This window comes from Pseudochaenichthys georgianus, chromosome 20, assembly GCF_902827115.2.
Source record: "Pseudochaenichthys georgianus chromosome 20, fPseGeo1.2, whole genome shotgun sequence".
In the NCBI taxonomy this organism is placed as follows: Eukaryota; Metazoa; Chordata; class Actinopteri; order Perciformes; family Channichthyidae; genus Pseudochaenichthys; species Pseudochaenichthys georgianus.
Window position 1 is genome coordinate 5,198,603 of NC_047522.1, and position 19,125 is coordinate 5,217,727.

General features: G+C 39.9%; 1 protein-coding gene across 2 annotated transcripts in view; it reads left to right on the top strand.

Moving 5' to 3' along the window:
- The first annotated feature begins 6,061 nt into the window (after window positions 1–6,061).
- Window positions 6,062–19,125, top strand: part of LOC117465544 (guanine nucleotide exchange factor VAV3) — an 82,458-nt gene continuing 69,394 nt past the window's right edge. For both annotated transcript variants that reach the window (XM_034108404.2, XM_034108406.2), the window contains exon 1: window positions 6,062–6,463. In XM_034108404.2, the coding sequence (XP_033964295.1) occupies window positions 6,257–6,463 (207 nt within the window). In that variant the 5' untranslated portion in view covers window positions 6,062–6,256. The remainder of the gene's footprint in view (window positions 6,464–19,125) is intronic.

Below are 19,125 nucleotides of genomic sequence, written 5' to 3' on the forward strand. Positions count from 1 at the left end.
GAAGAAAGATGTTTTCGTATATTTTAAAGTATTTAACAACTTAAGTGTATGACAGACACAGAAAGACGATGCAACACAGTACACAGATTCGTTAATTGAGGGGGTGTTGCCAAATAAAGTACTTTTTATTAAATGTAATCAAAAAGGAAACTCAGGAAATGTTGCTAAAAGATAAATATCATTGATTAGAAAACAACCAACAAGAAATATTCAGTTAAAATGATCTTTATTGAACAAATTGGTTTACAATATTTACTTAACATGTATTACTAAAAGTCCATGTGTGCTCCCCAGTGCTGTTCAAGACAGAAAACAACAGGGGAAATATATAAAGAAAGTCAAACACTTGACTAAAAAGGCAAAACACAGTATTATACAAAATAAGCAAAAGTTAAAACTATTTTATAAAAGACAGATGCAAAACAGGCTAAACTAATCAAAATATAATAAACAGCAAAAACCAAACAGCAGCAGGTGAACCTAAAAGCAATGGTTAAATTAAGGTTACAGTTGCCTCACATTTCAGGTCTGCCCTACTCACCACAGGAAGAGGTTTTGGAACACTACTGAGCTTCAGGACAATCTGCAAGGAAGTAGTAAGTGAGCATGAAATACTAGCAGATGTATCCATATACTAAGTTATGCAGCCTGTAACAGCGACCATGACAGCAGAGCCATCAGGAGCCTTTTATACTCTGCTCTAATGAGGGGAGGGGTTGGGGAGGAGTCCGGCCTTGAGCTGCATGCATCTCAGAATCTATTAGGTAGATGTGAAGTTATTTCACTTAATTAAAGAACATATTGACATGCCTTTGTAGACAGATCACAGTCAGAGGATCACTATGGTAATTATGATTATGTAATGTTTAAAATGAACTCAAACCCAAAAGCACAACACAGATAGACAGAATGTTCAAGGAGGACAATGATTGTCTATATCCAGTTAAACTTTTAACTGAAATATCTTGACAATCCATCTTATTATTGTCAAGATATTTCAGTTTAAGTTGGTGAAAAGTAAAAGGAGACTGCACAAAAGAAGATTAAAGAAAGAACACACTTATAGCTGATCTGACTCAGCTTGCGTGGCATTTTGTCATACCACTGACCATTTGGAGATGCTTTCTGCAGCTGGAGGCAACAGTTCTGCTTTGCTGGATTGTTGAGGCCCTTCACAGACGAAACACTGGGGGTCACCCCCTCACCCACTGAGCTTGGGGCTCCAGCCATATGAACTATTCCTGCTCACGATCATGTGTCTAAACTCCAGACGGTTTATAAAAACAACCTAAACACTTTATGTATCGGTTAATTTGCACTCGACTACTATACTGCAACACCAGAGGGAGAATTACTATACATTTAAATAGCTTTCAAAGACGTTGTTTGTTATTTTAATTTGTTGTGTTTTCTCTTTTTATATCTTCCACTCCATTGCGTCAATCCTGGTGATTCCCCAGGTGATCCCCCTGATCCAGCTCTGATGGAGCCCTGAGAGGCCGGGCCAGGCTCCACTTATCCCTGCCTCTCATGGGTATCCCAGGCCATTGATTTCTCTTCTTGCCTCCTAAACCAGCAGAATAGAGTGCCACGGGTAGGGTCGTGTAATCAATAGCAGTTAGAAAACAATGAACAAAAGCGGCTGGGGTCACCTCCAGTGTTACATTTGTCATGGTGTGGAAAAGTAAATATATTTATGCTAATGTTTGAACTTGCTATGTGCACCAAAATCCTGTTTCAGGCGGACAAACTGAAATGTTCCATCAATAGAAGAACATTTGAATGAGCGAATTATGAAAGGACAGTCAAAGTTAATTTAATTTAATGGAGAGACATTTAGTGTCAGGTGCAACTGAGAGATACTTCTTCTAAGTCTGCTATAAAAGGAGAGCATTTGTATTCACTCGCAGCGAAAAGAACATGCCCTTCACAGAGGGGATAAACGAGCGGCACAAATAGATCAGACACTGCCACCAGATCCAGTGACACAATGAGCCTGGTGGTGAGGCTCTATACATTTCAACATGGCAGAATTTGCAGGAGATATTGAAGGAGTGAGGACAATGTGGCAGTGCCCGCATGTTCAGGGAGGTGCTAAGCTTTGTTTGCTATGATCCTCTTGCAAGATAGTTGGGAGTGGAAATGATTCCTCTTTATGCCAAAACTTGCAAACCACACAAAGGGATCATTTATTTTGAACTGGACACACTTTCAGATGTACTCCATGTGGGGGGTTTCTCTTTCAGGCTCTACCTTGGGGAAAAGGCAACAAATATGACTAACCAGAAAGATAGCAAGACAACGAGTCAATAGCATTGCTATAGCTGTGAGGCACAACGGTGCTTTGTTTTCAATGCTGACTTCAGTATGACACCTGCCCAAAAAATAGGAATGAATTCTAATGCTAAGCATGAATAACATTAACCATTTAGCACGCTAGCATGATAATATTTGCTAATTAGCGCTAAACATGTAGTACAGCTAAGTCTGAGAAGGCTAACACATGGCTGCTGTAGACTGTCCTTGTTTTTTAGTTTATTTACATGATTTTATGTAATATCTTTTTAATTTTTGATGTCCTAAAATAATTCTATATCCTCTTATCGTGTGCCATCTTGTTTTTTCATTATCTCGAGTGACCCAACGAACATTTTTATCTCTTATGTGATTATAGAAGCACTTTAATTATGTGCTGTGATTTTGAAAAAATACCCTGGCAGTCAGATCACATCTGCCATATGTGCCGAGACATAATCATGCTGTTTCCTGGAAGCTCACAAAGCTACTCATTAACAACTAATTCTGGTCTTATTCCAGGTGAAATAACCCAGAAATAGGCAATCTGTGCTTTGATGAAAATGAGTTCAAACATGCTATGTTTTGATGTGTTGATTTTGCAATTTAAAAAAAGAACTCAAAATAGGCAATTTCCCAAATGCATGCTTGTGTTACACTTCTGTGTGTGTTTGCTTCCCCTGAGTCCTTGTACAGCATTTATCAGAGGAATGCTGATAATTGCCTCGCTGCATGGTTGTCCTTCTCGTCTCAGAGAGGAAGCTGAAACTAGAGAAGGGTGCTTAGAGGTATGCCAGCATCCGGCCGCTAGTCACCTCTCCTGTCATCTGCGCTATGCAGCCATGGTATCCGGTGTGAGGCCAGTGGAAGACAAAGCTGGACATTCACATCTAAGCCACACAAACTCCTTCCATTACAATCAGTCTTCATTTGAATATAATGTGGATAAACAATAGAGTAGGAGCGACTGACATTCATCCAAATCATCTGCACAAATATGAAGAGTCGAAGTGGAGATGAGGAATTCTACATCACAGAAGTGTTTACAGCTGCACATGCTGGAGACTAATCTTCACAGTATTGTAAATGAACTAAATGTGTTTCATCAACATACTGTACATTATTTTTGTTCTGCGTACTGTTTTTCTGTAAGAATCCTTACTCTGCAATCTTAACATCTCTGTGAGTCTCATTTTTATCTGGAAAGGAAATTAATATTGTCGGTGTGGAATTCTGCTCTTCTTATCTCTCATCATTTCTGCACATGCCGTGAGAGGCGCCTCATGTAGCACTGTTAATGTGATTACCAGCAGCCCTTGTGTTATACAAAGAGTTATGTTTTCAGATATTGGATTTCTTTCCTATTCCTGTCTGTGTTATATAATGCATACCATTTTGTAACACATCTAGAATTGTCTAAATATATCATTTCTTTCTGTGTTGCTGCTGCTCTGACGCCTAAATCCCTTTTTGCATATCCTGATTTGGATGTAATCCCATTTACTCTACAGTCTTTATGTTGCCTTTTGCTTTAGCGTTGTGGTGATAGCCCAACAGGGATCAATAAAAACTTTTATTGCAGGTTCACTCTCGCTTCACATTTGTGCCTGGAAGCTACTCGCTGCAGTCTTTTACTCTTACTCTGCAGCTCCTCTGGATCAGTTGGGGCTCAAGAGCATCTTGACAGTGACAGAGGAAGTAATTCTACTGCTTCACATTCTTGGCCACATTCTCTTGGCCACTCTGTATGTTTGGGCTATGCTACGCAATCAACTGGCACGTTGTAAAGCTGAAGCAAAGGCGGCTTGCGCATACCATTATGACCCAACATGCTGCCATTACCATACAGAGCCTAAGGCTGAACTTCAGGGAGAAATGCTGGTCTGTTAAAAGGCATGAATTTATGAATCCAGGCCTTGAGTTGATATATTTATTTTTACAGTTCATTAGGCTATTTGTAAGTTACATTGATAATTAGCTTTCAAGGCGAGTTCGTTGGTAGATCATCCAAATGTTGAATGTAATTTGCATTTCCATTTAATAACAATTAAACAACAATTCCTCCATAAGCTAGAGTAAAGGTTAATAAAATAGTCTCTATCCATCAAGGTCAAGTGCTTTAACTGATGGTGGCTGGAATAAATGACCTGGCCTCGTGAACTTCCAAAAAATATTGCAAAATTGAATCTGTATTCACAAATTCATCAAAACGTGGGAAGGATTTACTTCAATTGAGGGAACAAATTATATAATGCACACAAATGAGTATAGTGTGGCCTTAGCGCAGTATATACATATCTATATATATCTTTTACATTTCCCCCTGCCAGGCTCCACACATTACTGAGCAATTTAAAGCGTTTAATTTGATGCTCATAAGTCTAACCAGAGATGTCAGCATGCAGCAGAATCTGAGTTTCCTCATTTATTCACACAGAAGCAATAAGAGATAAAGCCAGCTTCAGTTGGATCATATATTGGCTCAGTCACACTAATCATGCTCTTAGTGAGATGATAAGAAGCCAGCATGCATTTGCAAAATCATTATGTTAGAAATGTTCATTCTTGCCTCTTTCTTAGCTATGATTGTGTGAAAATACTGTCATTAACACAAAGCTTTGTTCTCAAACCATAAATGCAAACATATTGTATTGGACAAATATGTAAATGTGTCATCTATAAATGCCAAGTTAGAATGGAAGTAGTGAAAACAGGTAATCTCAAAGTGGAAATGGCTGTAGGACCTTATTGGTGTTTGGTTGCAGAAAGTGATACCATTACTTTAATAGAGACAGTTTGGGGTAATAGGCTAACACAGATTGGGAACCAACAGGGACTTAATGGCTGTGGCATTTTGTGGGCTTCTTGGAAAATACAGTCAGTAAATCCAATTAAAAACAACTTTCCATACAACTATAGTCCAACAGCCTTTTGGCGTCAAAATAAGAACTTGTTGCTTGAATTCCATTTCAAGACAACTCAATAAAGAAGCAATTCAGCTTATATTGTACATCTTTGATATATGCAGTGTTACAGTGTTTATATTTTTTAACAGAACAAATTGGACGCAGCTAAAATGAAATTCCACTTTACCAAAAAGTAAATAACACACATCTGCTTTTTGCAACAAATGTTCCTGGACCAATGATTCACTCATGCAAATGCAAGGTTCAGAGTTCTGGTAAAAACATCCAATATGCATCACTAAACAGGAGAAGCATGCCATTTATTTACATACGAAAATAACACAGTTTTAAGGTGTCACCTAACCTGTCATTTAATGATGCTGCAGTAAAATTTGATCATATAATAAGATATACCAGAATATACGTGCACAATTATACACTGCCTTTAAATTCATAGTAAATTATAAAACTGTACTTCATATACTTAAATGGCAACTGATGAGTTTCAATTGGTTTATGATAAGGTTTGTTGACCATTAATTGACAAGCCCTAATCCCTGGAGAATTTGCATACAGAGAGGAACTTGGACATATTTCATCATATTGGCTGTACAAAATAACGAAAATGAATGCATACAATTGGGGAAAAGCATGTTTTTTCACAGCAGAATATTATGTGTTCTGTACTAAGTATTTAGTTGTTATGTTTACTGTAATTTCATATACTAAGAGCCTATGGATGACAAGCGGAAGAGGTGAGGAACAGTGTGAGGGGGAGGGAAGAGAGACATTGAGAAACACTGAGTGAGAGAGTGTGTGTATGTGGGTGTGTGAGTGAGAGAGCGAGAGAGGAAGAGTGCAGGGTGCGCTCCATCCACAGCCTCAGCACACCGGACTCATCCTCCACCAGCTGTGCTCCAGTTCCGTTTTCATCGGCTTTTACAGTTGGCGGATATAGCATGGATACGATTTAAGACACACTACTGAGCCGTGAGCAGTTTCATTAACTAAACACATCTTATTCTCTTAAAGCTCGTCCCACTGAAGTCACAATAATGATGGAGTATTGGAGGCAATGCGCGCTGTGGTTAATAAACTGCAAGGTGCTTGCAGCTAACCACCGGGTTACATGGGAGTCTGCTCAGGTATTTGACTTGGCTCAGACTCTCCGGGATGGAGTCCTCCTGTGCCATCTGCTCAACAACCTGAGACCCCAGTCCATCAACCTAAAGGAAATCAACCTCCGACCGCAAATGTCACAGGTAAGAAACGACTGCAGACAACCCTCATCTGTCCCCGTATCCAAACTACGGCTAAGCCCCGTTGAGGGAGCGCAACCAGACATGACCAGAATGATGCTTGTTTTAAGTTTCCTTGCATCTCGGCATACATAAAAATACCCCAGTGAACATGATTGAAGCATATTCTAAATGAGAATAGCTATATTTCAAATTCGGCTTAATTTAATCGTCATATTAGGACATGTTTTCAATAAGATTTCAACTTTTTAAATCTTGGTTACTACGTTCGCTAACGCCCCCACTGCATATTTTGGTCGCGGGAAACGCTACAAATAAGTACTCAACAAATTATACGAGTTATAATTATCATCACTAAAGACCATTAGAGTGTGGAATATATGCCGAAGGAAGACATGGATCCATCCCTCTTTGGATAGCTCATAACTGATGCTATTGACTTGAGTACATTTGACAGTAAGCAGAAAACACAAAATTGCCAAATAACTGAACGGGATTTGGTTGACATCTATTTGGCCATTTTAGCACTATACATAAATCATAATGTGAGCGAAACTGACGAAAAACTGACTTTCTTTAAACATTTGACTTCATCCTGTAAATTGAGTAACTTATAGTAACTGTTGGACAATGTTGGTCAACACTGAACCGTTATGTGCACAGAGCCCCTCTATCTGCCCTCTATAGGTGAAGTGATGAGACACAGGCGATAGAGGTTAGGTGGTGATGAGGCTTTGTTGTGGGCTATCACAAAAAAGTGTATTCATTTTACAGGATTAACATTAATTAATATCCAGTTTTTTTTTAATGAAAATACTTTCTATTATATTATTATTGAGAATTCATGCAAATAGGCTATTTGTTTGACTTGCCTGACAACATGACGGAACAAAGGCAATTATAATCTCATGACTGGTTGTTTGATTGTGTATTCATTTGTAGCAATATTACAAACATAGCTTTTTCAATTAACTCTTACTTTACCACAAACACATCCCTCTACTACTGCTATAAATCCCCAAAATGAGATAGATAAATAGATATAGATAGATAAATAGATATATGGATGGATAGATACTGCAGAAATAAAGAGGGTTATCTGTGTCTACATGGATCCTGTTTGTCAGGTACCATCTGCTTCCATAACAGGACAGCCTGAGCCTTTGCCAGATTAATATTCTCCTTCATAACAGTGAATCTGGGTGTCTGGCTCGGTGTCAACAGTGAGGTAGACACTCACCTACTGAGCCAGCAGACCTGCAAAGATAGACTGTAACTATAACACACACACACACACACACACACACACACACACACACACACACACACACACACACACACACACACACACACACACACACACACACACACACACACACACACACACACACACACACACACACACACACACACACACACACACACACACACACACACACACACACACACACACACACACACACACACACACACACACACACACACAGATGTAGTGTATTATGATGTGATGGATGCCCTAATGCTCTCATCCGATGCAAAACAGTTGATAAAAGTTTGAATATCATACTATCATCTAAATGGATATGCTGCACAACCAATGGGGAAAGAGGGATTAGGCCTTTTTCCTTGAACAAACACATACACTCAATGTTACAGTGAGATGGTATAGGTCCAGGATATGCACAATCTTATTGGGTATCCAATCCATTCAACCTGAGCACCAGGGTCAAGGAGACAATTTAAAAACGCATAGAGGACTTTAATGTCATCAATGGCAATGGAAATCAACTGTCAAAGGATCTGTTACTCGAAGATTTCAGAAAACTAGATTGGGACTGTAAGCGGAGAAGCGGATTGGTCAATTTACTCTTAGAAGTTGCGCTAGCACCAATGCAATTACTGATTATGGGACATCAATAGGTCAGAGATTTCTGTCAGTCATGACATAATAAGACACAGAGCTGCCATGCTTTGAGCGGTTGTTACCCATTCTAACGCTCAATGCCTGTACTGGCCTGGCACAGTCTGGGTTATTTATAGGCAGAGTTTGTTTTATGCATGGCTGAATGATTTACTCACACAGGGCAGTGATGAAGCTATTCAGGGGTAAATTAGCATCAGTAGTAGGCTTAGGCACAGTCACATACATTTACAAAGTGCATGCAAGTTCACGTTTGGGCAGTGTGAGGTTTTTAGGTGGTGATATATCGTTCCCTCGACCATTGTGGTTATAACTTCTCATGTCTGCTGTTTATTGCATCCAAAAAACACATTTGATCTGTAAAAACCTTCCAGAATTTACTGTTACGATCAATAGTGGCAAAGTGTACATTGATAAACTTTATAACATTAAATCTTTTTTTTTAGAACTTTACTACTTCATATGTATGTCAGTAGAGCATGACTTGTCACTTCCCCTTTCACACACACACAAACCATGTAATGGAGGAAACCAACTCCCTCTATGAGCACTGTTCAACAAAAAAAATGGGCGTACACACCACACACCCACCCAGCAACTTTCCTCCCTCTGTCTCCTCCAATACATTTACATAACTGAGGGCGGAGTTGCTTCCCTTTCACCTGCATAATTCATGAGGGCCGTGGCAGCTACTTTATCATTGGCCAATAATAATACACGGGATAACACTGTGGACTCACCCATGGGACCCATGCGATGGAAAGACAAAGGCAGTGAAGGGACAGAGCTACAAAGAGTCTGCCTGGCCTCCATAGACGCATCTCAGAGGACATAAAGGGCCCTGAAGGGCTAGCCCACTGCACTGTTGTAAGCTGGGTAATTAAGGCACAAAGCATCAGAAGCTCTGGAGAATTCACATGTGTGATGTTGGCATGTTTCCCATTTTGCAACATTAATTGTGTTAGGGAGATTTGTATGTGATATAAAGTAAGTTATATCTGTTTAGACATGGGCTTATATAAGGGCAACAGAGAGCCAGCATGTCGGCCGAAAAAAAAGTTAAATGAGGATGAAATCAGACTATTTACTGCTTAAATTGTCTGTGCTCTTGTAGTAAAAGATGAGGAATGAAGCACTGGTTCTGTATTTAAACTATGAGCTCTTTATTTTAAACAGTAAAGCAAATGTTGTAATGCACAAAGGTCTAGTTAAGGGTTCAATGTCAGTGTTAAACAAAATATTCACCCTCTTTGATCATATTTTACAGGGCTGTAATGAACCAATTACATAGTCTAGACGCGGCGGGACCAGGGCAACTGCTGCATTCATGATCTCCTACCAGAGAAACCCCCAAAACCACCACATAATCAGTAGTTGTTTTTTGTCTAAACCAGTGAAAATGAGCGGTTTAACGTTAAGAGGAACCATGGATTGCTAATCGTGGCGCAATGAACCGACCATGTGGTCAAACATGCAGCATGCAGTCTTTCCATCCATCTGTTTCTTGAAGCATTTGGCTTGAAGTTCTGCTGAATCTCTGTTTTTACTGAGAAGACAGCAAATATATTCCAAATACAGCTTGTATTACATGGGAGCAAGGATATTAAACTCCTTGAGTGGGTGTAATGCAGCTAGCAAAGGAGTGTGCTACAAACAAACTAGCTAGCAGGCTAGCAGAGAAGCAGGGAACAAGACAGCTAATGATACAGTCAGTTCAAAGACACAAACAACTGCTTAATCAGTTATCATTCATTCATTCTCTTATCATTTCATTGAGATGTTAATCTTGAAACGTGCCCTGACAGCCCTAACTTGTTAAACCTACTGTTGCCTTGTTCTCTATGATACAGAATTATAAGCTGCAGATTCAGTGAGAACAAAACCTGGCAGCTGAAAGCCTCTCACACACATCAGCCGTGAGCCTCAACATGCACAAGAAATCAGGAAATGGAATAGAGGAAGGAAGTGAAACCAAACATGCCCTCGATCAAGCTCAGACTCAAGCACTGAGATGTCAGAGACAATAAAGGGAAAAGCTGCTCTTTACATAGCAAACAAAAGAAAGAACACACTTTGCTCTTGATAGCGCCATCTTCAAAGACTTCACTTCATTTTGGGAAAGTGAAAGTGAGAGAAAGAGTCTGAGTAAGATCCGGGTCTAATTTTAACGAGCTCCGAGAAGTACACAGTGTTTCATAGAGCAACAAAATGCATCAATGCACCGAGATACAAGAGAGACAAGGCTTCATAGATTTAACACAGAGATGCGATGATGTCTCAATCAACAGCTTTGTGAATAGATTGCATGCTATTTTAATGATAGGATGCAGAATACAGTAGCTCATAATACATATAATGGATGTAAGGACGTTTTTTTAGTACATTTAAGAAAATCATGTGCAAAGAAGCCTGCATAATGAATAACAAAATAGCCTTTTGTGCTTTTATTTTGATAGGGGCAGCAGGTGTGTTGACCAGTTGGCGAACTGATCTGATTTTGACTCTTAGAGAGTGCACATATAGTATTATTTTCCACTTTCCACATGGTGCACATGTATATTTTTTCAGGCCAAGACCAAAATCCTGTGATGTCAAACAATTAAAAAAAAAAATCCAGCTTTACGCACAAGCACTCCATACGGCATGCTTCAAAGGCTCGCTCTTCACTCGCTAAGACAAAAGTTCGATAGAGATAGCGTGGGAGAATGAGAAAGACAGAGAGAGAATGTCTTGATTTCCCTTTTGTTAGTGCAGAAAAGACCTCTGCAAGTCATATACATATATATATATTTATATATATATACATATATATGTAGGCAGATTTTGATTAAAATATAGACGTGATGTTCCAAATGTTAGCAGGTAAGCATATTACTGTGTACAACATATGGTAAGGTTAGATTAGGTACTTAAGTGTAATCAAAGAGACTTAAAGACTATTGTGGGAATCCCATAGTTACATAATAAAGCAGAATAAGGTCATAGATAAGTGAAGTGTAACCATGTGAAGCGTTAAAAGAGGTTGTTAATACTTTATGCATCTCTGTGTGTGAGTGTGTGTAAATAGGCTAATTACACACTGATTTCTCTCTAATGCATAGTCACACTCTCAGATAAAATGCACTGTGTGTTTTCATTATGAAACTTTAAAAAGGTTTTTCACAACCATTTAACTAGGTAATAGCCCTCGCTGGCTCAGATTAGAGTCATAGTAAATATAGACCATGGCTTTCCGGTGATTAGTTCATTTTGCTCAGCCAAACTAATAATAGGTGAAATCTAACTTCAGCACTTAAAATGCAGCACCTGACATTTTAAGTGCATTTCACTGTTCAGCTGCTTTACTCAATGTCACACAGTCTGTATGTGTTCATAAAGAATAACTTTCAGTGATAGCTATTTTCTGCCTCAGAAATGATATATTATAAAATATAAATTGGACACTAAATCTGTTCCGCTTCCTCTGTTGCCTATTATCTCGTGTAGAAAATGTCCCCTTCTGGGTTGTTTCTATGGGAACAAGAAGGCATAACAAGAGTTATTGGTCAGATTTCAGCGGCCATACTTCATACATGCATACTAATACCTTTAACCTATATTTGCATACTGATATTGCACATGCTTCAAATTGCATGTTTTAGTATGCAGTATGCATTTGGACACAGTGCATGAGTCCCTTGATCACTTCGTCTGAGTTACAGTGGCTCGGCTGCCCTCGTTGATTCATTCTGAAGTAGGGATTGCACCTGACAGAGTGCAAACAGCACATTACTGCAGCCATGCATGGCTGCGGCGTCCCATTTAGAATTCCATTGTGGCGTAATGAAGTGGTTTGTCCCGCCGTGTCACCGTAATGACATCAATATTCATGTGCTGCTTTATGCACAGTGACGTGGATTCGGATATCTCCAAAGACAGGAACATGTTGCACCTCTCTTGTGCAAGTGCAAGGAGTGAACTGACCTTTAATTCCGTCACCAAGGTAACAAGGCTGCACCAAAGCCAACCGGTAAAGGCTACGGGCTAGTGCACATTAAAGTATAGATAACGCACATGCTGATTTTATTAGGAGATATTCAGTGGTGGGAAATGTACCTGCAATCAATGTTCATCCTGTTACTCAATTCTGCCGTGGACGGTTCAGTTAATCACTGTTGAGTGCTCTGAAAGCTTGGAGAAAGTCAATACTGTCTGTTGTCTTTACTGGCAAACAATCATCATCATAAGTGACATTTTAAGGGGCTTAGACGAATCAGAAAGACCAGTATAATTATGAAAATTCAAAATGGGAACATTATAACAAATGATAGTGGCCGGCAAATGGATAATTTTCTCTCTTTCCGGCTTGATGGAGATGTCATGAAGCTATTTGGAAGACAGTGAGCAGGAAGGAATAGTAGATTTAGATCCAGATGATACCAACGTATAACAATGGTCATAGCCAGAAGCAGTGTATCTGCAACCTTTTACGGTCAGGTTCACTGTAGTGGAAACCTGAAGCCAAGCGAAGTGGAGAGGACTGTATCAAACCCTACAGAAAGATGATACATAGTAGCACTCACCCTATAGATTCTGCCTAATACACATCAATGGAATGTGTATTAAACCTTTTGTGTGGATGACGCCTGCTTCACATTATTGACCCTGTGTCTTTTTCCAGCAGGGACACTCATTGTGAGTATAAGGCGCCCTGCTTTAAGAGACTCAGGGTAGCTGTGATGGATGACTGTAAAGAATATCCTTACATGTGTAATGGAGACAGAGAGGCAAAGAGTAAGAATCATTGCAATAGCAACAGTAGCGCCTCCATATGACAGAGCACACAGTGGATAAGGAAAAGCATGTACAAGTCTATAAAATATCGTTATTACTGTATACAATTCCATGACACACAGTTTCCTTGGAGGCTGGCCAGAAAAACGTGGAAACATGGAACACTTTTTTGGGCCAAAAATTGACCAATTTGCAGTTTATCAGTGCAAACGTTTAAATCCAAAAATATCAGCCTTGATACTGTATTTGCTATAGCGGTCAAATGCCACACCTGACTGAACACACACATGCACACACACTCGGGTCAGAAAGCAGTTGACCAGGCTCTGTCAAGTGGCGCAGCAGAGCATTATTCACACTTTTTTAACCCAATCTTCTAAGAGGTATACATCAGAGCAATGAGAAGGAAGAGTGGGAGGGATGCCGTCTGCTCACCATTCGCGCCTCAGTGGTTGTGCATTTAGTGTGTTCATTTTGTTTAGTGCGTCGAACATTTAAATGACATTCAACTCTCCAATCTGCACGTCTTTTTAAACGTCTTATTCTAGCCAATCACACAAAGCTGAGCTCAAACTACTTGAACTGGGTTTCTATAGCGAAGAGGGTTCATATCTCACACCGTAACACTAATTCAATTCCCCTATCGGGTGGGTGGGGGGGGGGGGGGTGAAGTAGGCTTTGTGTATACGTCAGGGTCATCGGGGTTAAAACCAGGATTTAATAGAAAATGGCCTCGGAGACACTCAATGTGTTGTGGGGGATGTACAGAGGTGGAGTAAAGGGGGGGGGGGGGGGTTTCCTTTATTGCCTTTTTGTCATTACTTGAAAGAATCTGAGTACGCATTGGGACCTGCGTGCCTTTGTGAAGAGTGAAAAGGCTAATTATGTAGTGTAGACGAGATAAATCAAAGCTTTTCGGAAAGCAACAAGGTCGGATGATCAGGACGCCAGTTTTCTGTCATCTTCAGTATTTTGAGTGACTGTTCTATTTAATTGTAGTCGATTCAGCAATTTGGGTAACCTTTATAAATGTTAATGTTCGTCAGATGACTTTGAGAATATAAAGAAGGGAAATGACTGACATTGCGGTGCACCTGCAGGGTAATTATTACAATATGTTCATTTAGACACTTGCATTGTATGTGTGGTTAAATTGTAATTACAATGGGACATATGCTTATGAACCTTCTGGCAAACAGATAATATGTGAACAAATTATACAACATATTTATTTCCTTTGAAAAGACGGCTACTATCAGTAGCTATTTAGCGTAGCTTAGCAAAAGGGCGGGAAACAAGGGGAAAAAGCGAACCTGGCTCTTTATAAAGATAACAGAATTCCCCTTCCAGCACCTCTAAAAGATCTATAATTAATCAGTTTATCAAGAATCATCCAAACTTAATATTAACATGTTTAGTTCCACATGTTTCCATTTACTTCACACTTTAAAATAATGCTTTTAGCCCACAATCATACATCAACATTCTGAATGAAAGGATTAGAAGGGCGGCGTAGAGCGATAGCCTAGAAATACAGAGGACTTTTACACCAATCTTCTCATCACCTAAAGAGTGAGGTAACGAATGAGCCAAACTCCTGAAAAAACAGAGTAGTCCTAACAGGAAATGGGAAAAGATAAAGGAGAGACAAAGAGGCTGTCACCAACTAGAAGGGGATATTCAGAGTCACGAAAATGACTGGAAAAAGTGAGTGGAAAGACCATATGCATGCTACATCAGTGTTCTTCAGTCATGTGACATTATGAACCAAGTCTTCCAACCAAACAAGCAGCTCATTTCACAGTTCAGCACACCTTACACCAGAGAGGACACACTATAAAGTCATTGAGCACACTTGCTGGAATGAAAAGCTGCTGACCACTCTAATTCTGACAATATTCCATTAAGATAAGTAAGCTGATGGGTTGACCCCCACTGATAAGCTGCTGGGTTGACCCCCACCTCCGTCTGAGAGAGCAGCAGCACTGTCGTCAGCGCCAGCAGACCTACGCCCATTTCCTGGTTACACAGCTGAGAGAAGCTCCAACATGACATGGATGTGACCTGAAGGCTTGGATTTTAATATGTCACCCGCTGGTTACGCTTTAAAGCAGGGGTTCTCAAAGTGCGGCCCGCGGGCCAATGGCGGCCCTCGGAAATGTTTCTGGCGGCCCGCGATAGTTAATGTGACACGCTGAAATGCATGCGTTATATTTTAATCCTCCATGGTTGTAACTACTAAGAATTAGAATGGAATTTAAGAATGGTAAAACTGCGCCCCCTGGGTTGTCATTCCTAAATTATGAATGACAGCTTGTGGAAAGTTTGCTAGACTACTGGTTGCATGGCAACTAGGCATCTTGCGAGTTGTGGTAATTGGTTGGTACAATAAAGAAAGGATTTGTTTTGGAATTATTTTGTGTTCCGTTTTTTCTTGGGCGGCCCTCAATCCAATATTGGGTACCTAAATTGGCCCTCACTCATCAAAACTTTGAGAACCCCTGCTTTAAAGCATCTTGATAAAACAGATTTACATTGTGTCAGTCACTTTGGACACAACATCTCAGGGGTTTAAAACTGACAGATATCGTAGTGACTTTTTTTCTGATTACATTGCTTTAAATTCTCTCTTTGGTTTCCCACTCTGCTGTCAGTAAAACTATAGGAGACTCAGACGGATAGAAGAGCTTTTAAGTACCAAATTAGACAGGCCCATCATCCATTTGATTGCCATTAATTGACGCTCAACAAGGTTGAAGCAGCGAGATGGCCAATCTCTGGCTGCGTTTCATTGCTTAGATCTATGAGAGAACAAGAGCAGGATTTCATTAAGCTCCACAATACGCACAGGGGCCATAAAAAGGCTCCAGCTTGTTGCTATGGAGCTTTGACTTGTATCAAGGAATACATAAGCAGAAACTGGATACTGATTGTGGATACAGAGCACGACCTGGTTTATATCAGTGCACAGCAGCGAGAGGGCTCGTCTTACAGGAATAGTTTGGGCCTAATATTCCAGATGGTTGGTCTTCAAGATAAAATGTGTGGGATTTTAAGCCCTGCATACGTCGGTCGTGTTTATGCTATTCATTTTCATCCTAGACGTGTGTTTGGAGCTTCCTGAGATGTTACATCATAATCCATCATTAATTCCTTTTTCTTTACGGTGCAGTTATTAGTAGGTACCATTGAAATGCAGAAATAGGTAACACTGTTGGTTATATTTGCTTCGGATTTAGTACAATTTCACACATAACGTAAAGAAGCATGTCAAAAAGGACCACCTGCATTTGTTTAATTACATTTCTTATGTTTAGTAGTGGGATGGGGGCTTGTGACTGCTAAAACGATTTAATTGGAAAGCCGTTTCTTCATTTTCTTGTCATTATTCTATCGTTTTTTTCTGTACTACAATGTTTGTTTGCTACACCCCAGCGTACACCATCGGCCAAATAATTCTGTGTATCAGTGATAATAATAATTCCAAGGCAAAATTCTAATTGATTCTTGAATAATTCACAAATGAGCATGAATAGAATAGCAAGTCTTTGTTTAGGTGTGCAAGGCAATACACACACTTACACACGCCCAAACACATGAGGCCATTGACTTCTTGAGCCCCAGAGAGTAACTACTGCAGAAGAAAAGCTGAACAATCACTGGTTGCCTCATGCTGCTCCACTCTTGTTCATACAATCCCCCCTGTACTGTCTTCAGCTCAGTGTAGCAGAGATACTGTCTCTCATATGCGCTCTGTGGAGCTGCTTCCCTCAGATAATATGCTGAGGTTCTCTGGGACTCTCCAGAGACTCCAGGCAGACAAGCTATGCTTATCTGATAAAAGAAAGTGATGTGTACAAGTGTAAACATTCAATGTTATCCACTCTCTACTTGCTCGCTGCTCCACGCTGCCTCTTATCTGGAGCTCACTGGTTGGGGGCTTTTCCCTCTTTTGTGAATCCATCTGTAAAGCATAATTCAATCGGAGTGGAGAAGCATTTCATATTTGATGCAGGGACATGCGCTGGACTGACAAATCAGATTTTGCTTTACACCACGAGGGCGAAGGTGTGTTATGAATAACAGAATATGTCAGACGGCTCCTTCTCCAGAGCCGTTTGTTTTTCAGGATGACACTGACTGAATTACTAAAGCTTGTTACGTTTAGGTTGTCAGACATGATTACAGTCAGGCGTTTGGACGCCACAGATTAACAGTATGGCAAAGGGTTATGCTCTTTTTAAGAAACAGGAAAGGGCTAATGAAATCCATTTCCTGTAAACTTGTTACCCAAGAGGAAAAAAAAGAAGAAGGAAATGATGGTGTTGAAGCCTTGTGATATGGAAACATATCTCTGGAACATTTGAAATAGGGTTAGACAGACAGTAAAAGATGTACTGTAGATGCAGTAAATTCTTTATTTCCCACACACTATTGGCTAGCGCTCCAACACATTGTACGTGATAGGCTAAGGGGCGGGACATCTCTAAGCGGTTGACCGGCCAGCTAACCAATCAGAGCGGTCTGGGCTCTGGTTTCAGACAGAGGGTGAAAGAGGTGCTGCAGCACAGGCAGTATGAGGAAGATAAATACCTTTTTGAACATTGAAGCATTGAAACATGTCACAGTAGAGACACTAAATACAAATATGAAACAGAAAGCATAATAGGGCCCCTTTAATCTATAGACATAAATAACTGAAAAATGTTGCCTTATGAACCATTGAAATGAAAATTGTATTCACGTTGCAGATAATATTTTATCTGCACATTTCACCATAACTTTGATGCTTCAATTCTTTGTCTGGCACTGTTGGAGTCCCCCTTTGTATGTACAGCGATCCAGTGTTTTTACTTGTCGTTGTTCAGTTCAGATGCCACGCCCCCTTTTCTGGTGCTGCACTAACGCCTCACTGCTCAAATGCAAAAAGCCACAACCACACAGTTGGTTTTGCAGTGGGTGCCTTTGTGTTGGCTGTGATATGCTCTTGCCTCTGTACCCTTCACTGTCAATATTGAACAAAAGCAGTGTCATCATGCAAGCATCACTTTGCATGAAGCCACATTTATAATGTGTAATGAAAGCTGAACTATACCTACTGTAAATATTTAGGTAATATTTGAAACATTGCATCATCTAATCTCTCTAACATGGATTTGTACAACAGTGCTTAACAATGAAGAACGATTTAGTACGATTCAGTACGATTTTTGTTCCATCCTGTATCAACTACACTACAGGAAGGCTAATGGGCGTAAGTCAGAGATATTACCCGCTAGTTAACCACCTTATGTTGCCACCTTACCCTCCAATGAACTTTCTGCCTACCGCACTACATAAAGACGGCGTAACACCTCAGAAAACCATATTTAATCCTGTGATTCTACCCCCAGTTTTCTCAGTTGCATTGGTGTTGTTAGCCAGCCCTCAGTCAGAGATAACTGCAGCATAATTTGGATAAATTGTTTCTGGATGAAGCCCCATTAACATCATTAGCAGAAGATGTAGATTGCAGACAAGGCAGAAAAATACAGTCAGAAAATGACCTTGTTTATTAGAGGAGTGACTTATTGACTATTTGATTTAATCTTCATGGGTCAAGGTTCACCCATAGCTGCAATTAAACAATTATCTGAGGAAGAGCTTCCTGCCCTTTTATTGTCAGCAACAAGCTTCTTACACTCTATGGAAATGAGACCATGACTCAAATGGTAACGTCAAGATATATTTAGATTCATGTTTTACCCTAACAGACAACTCAAGTTATTATGAAAGCTTTTATATCTACAATAATTTTCTTCCCTTTTGTATTTCAAAATAAATATATTTTATATTTAACACTGTATACTGAAAATATAAGGAAAGAAAGAAAGACACATCTGCTTTACCAGTAGGAACTAATAAGATGTCTGCCTTTCTCTCCCTTTACTGCAGGGGTGGGGAACCTTTTTCCTCTCAAGGGCCATTTCAA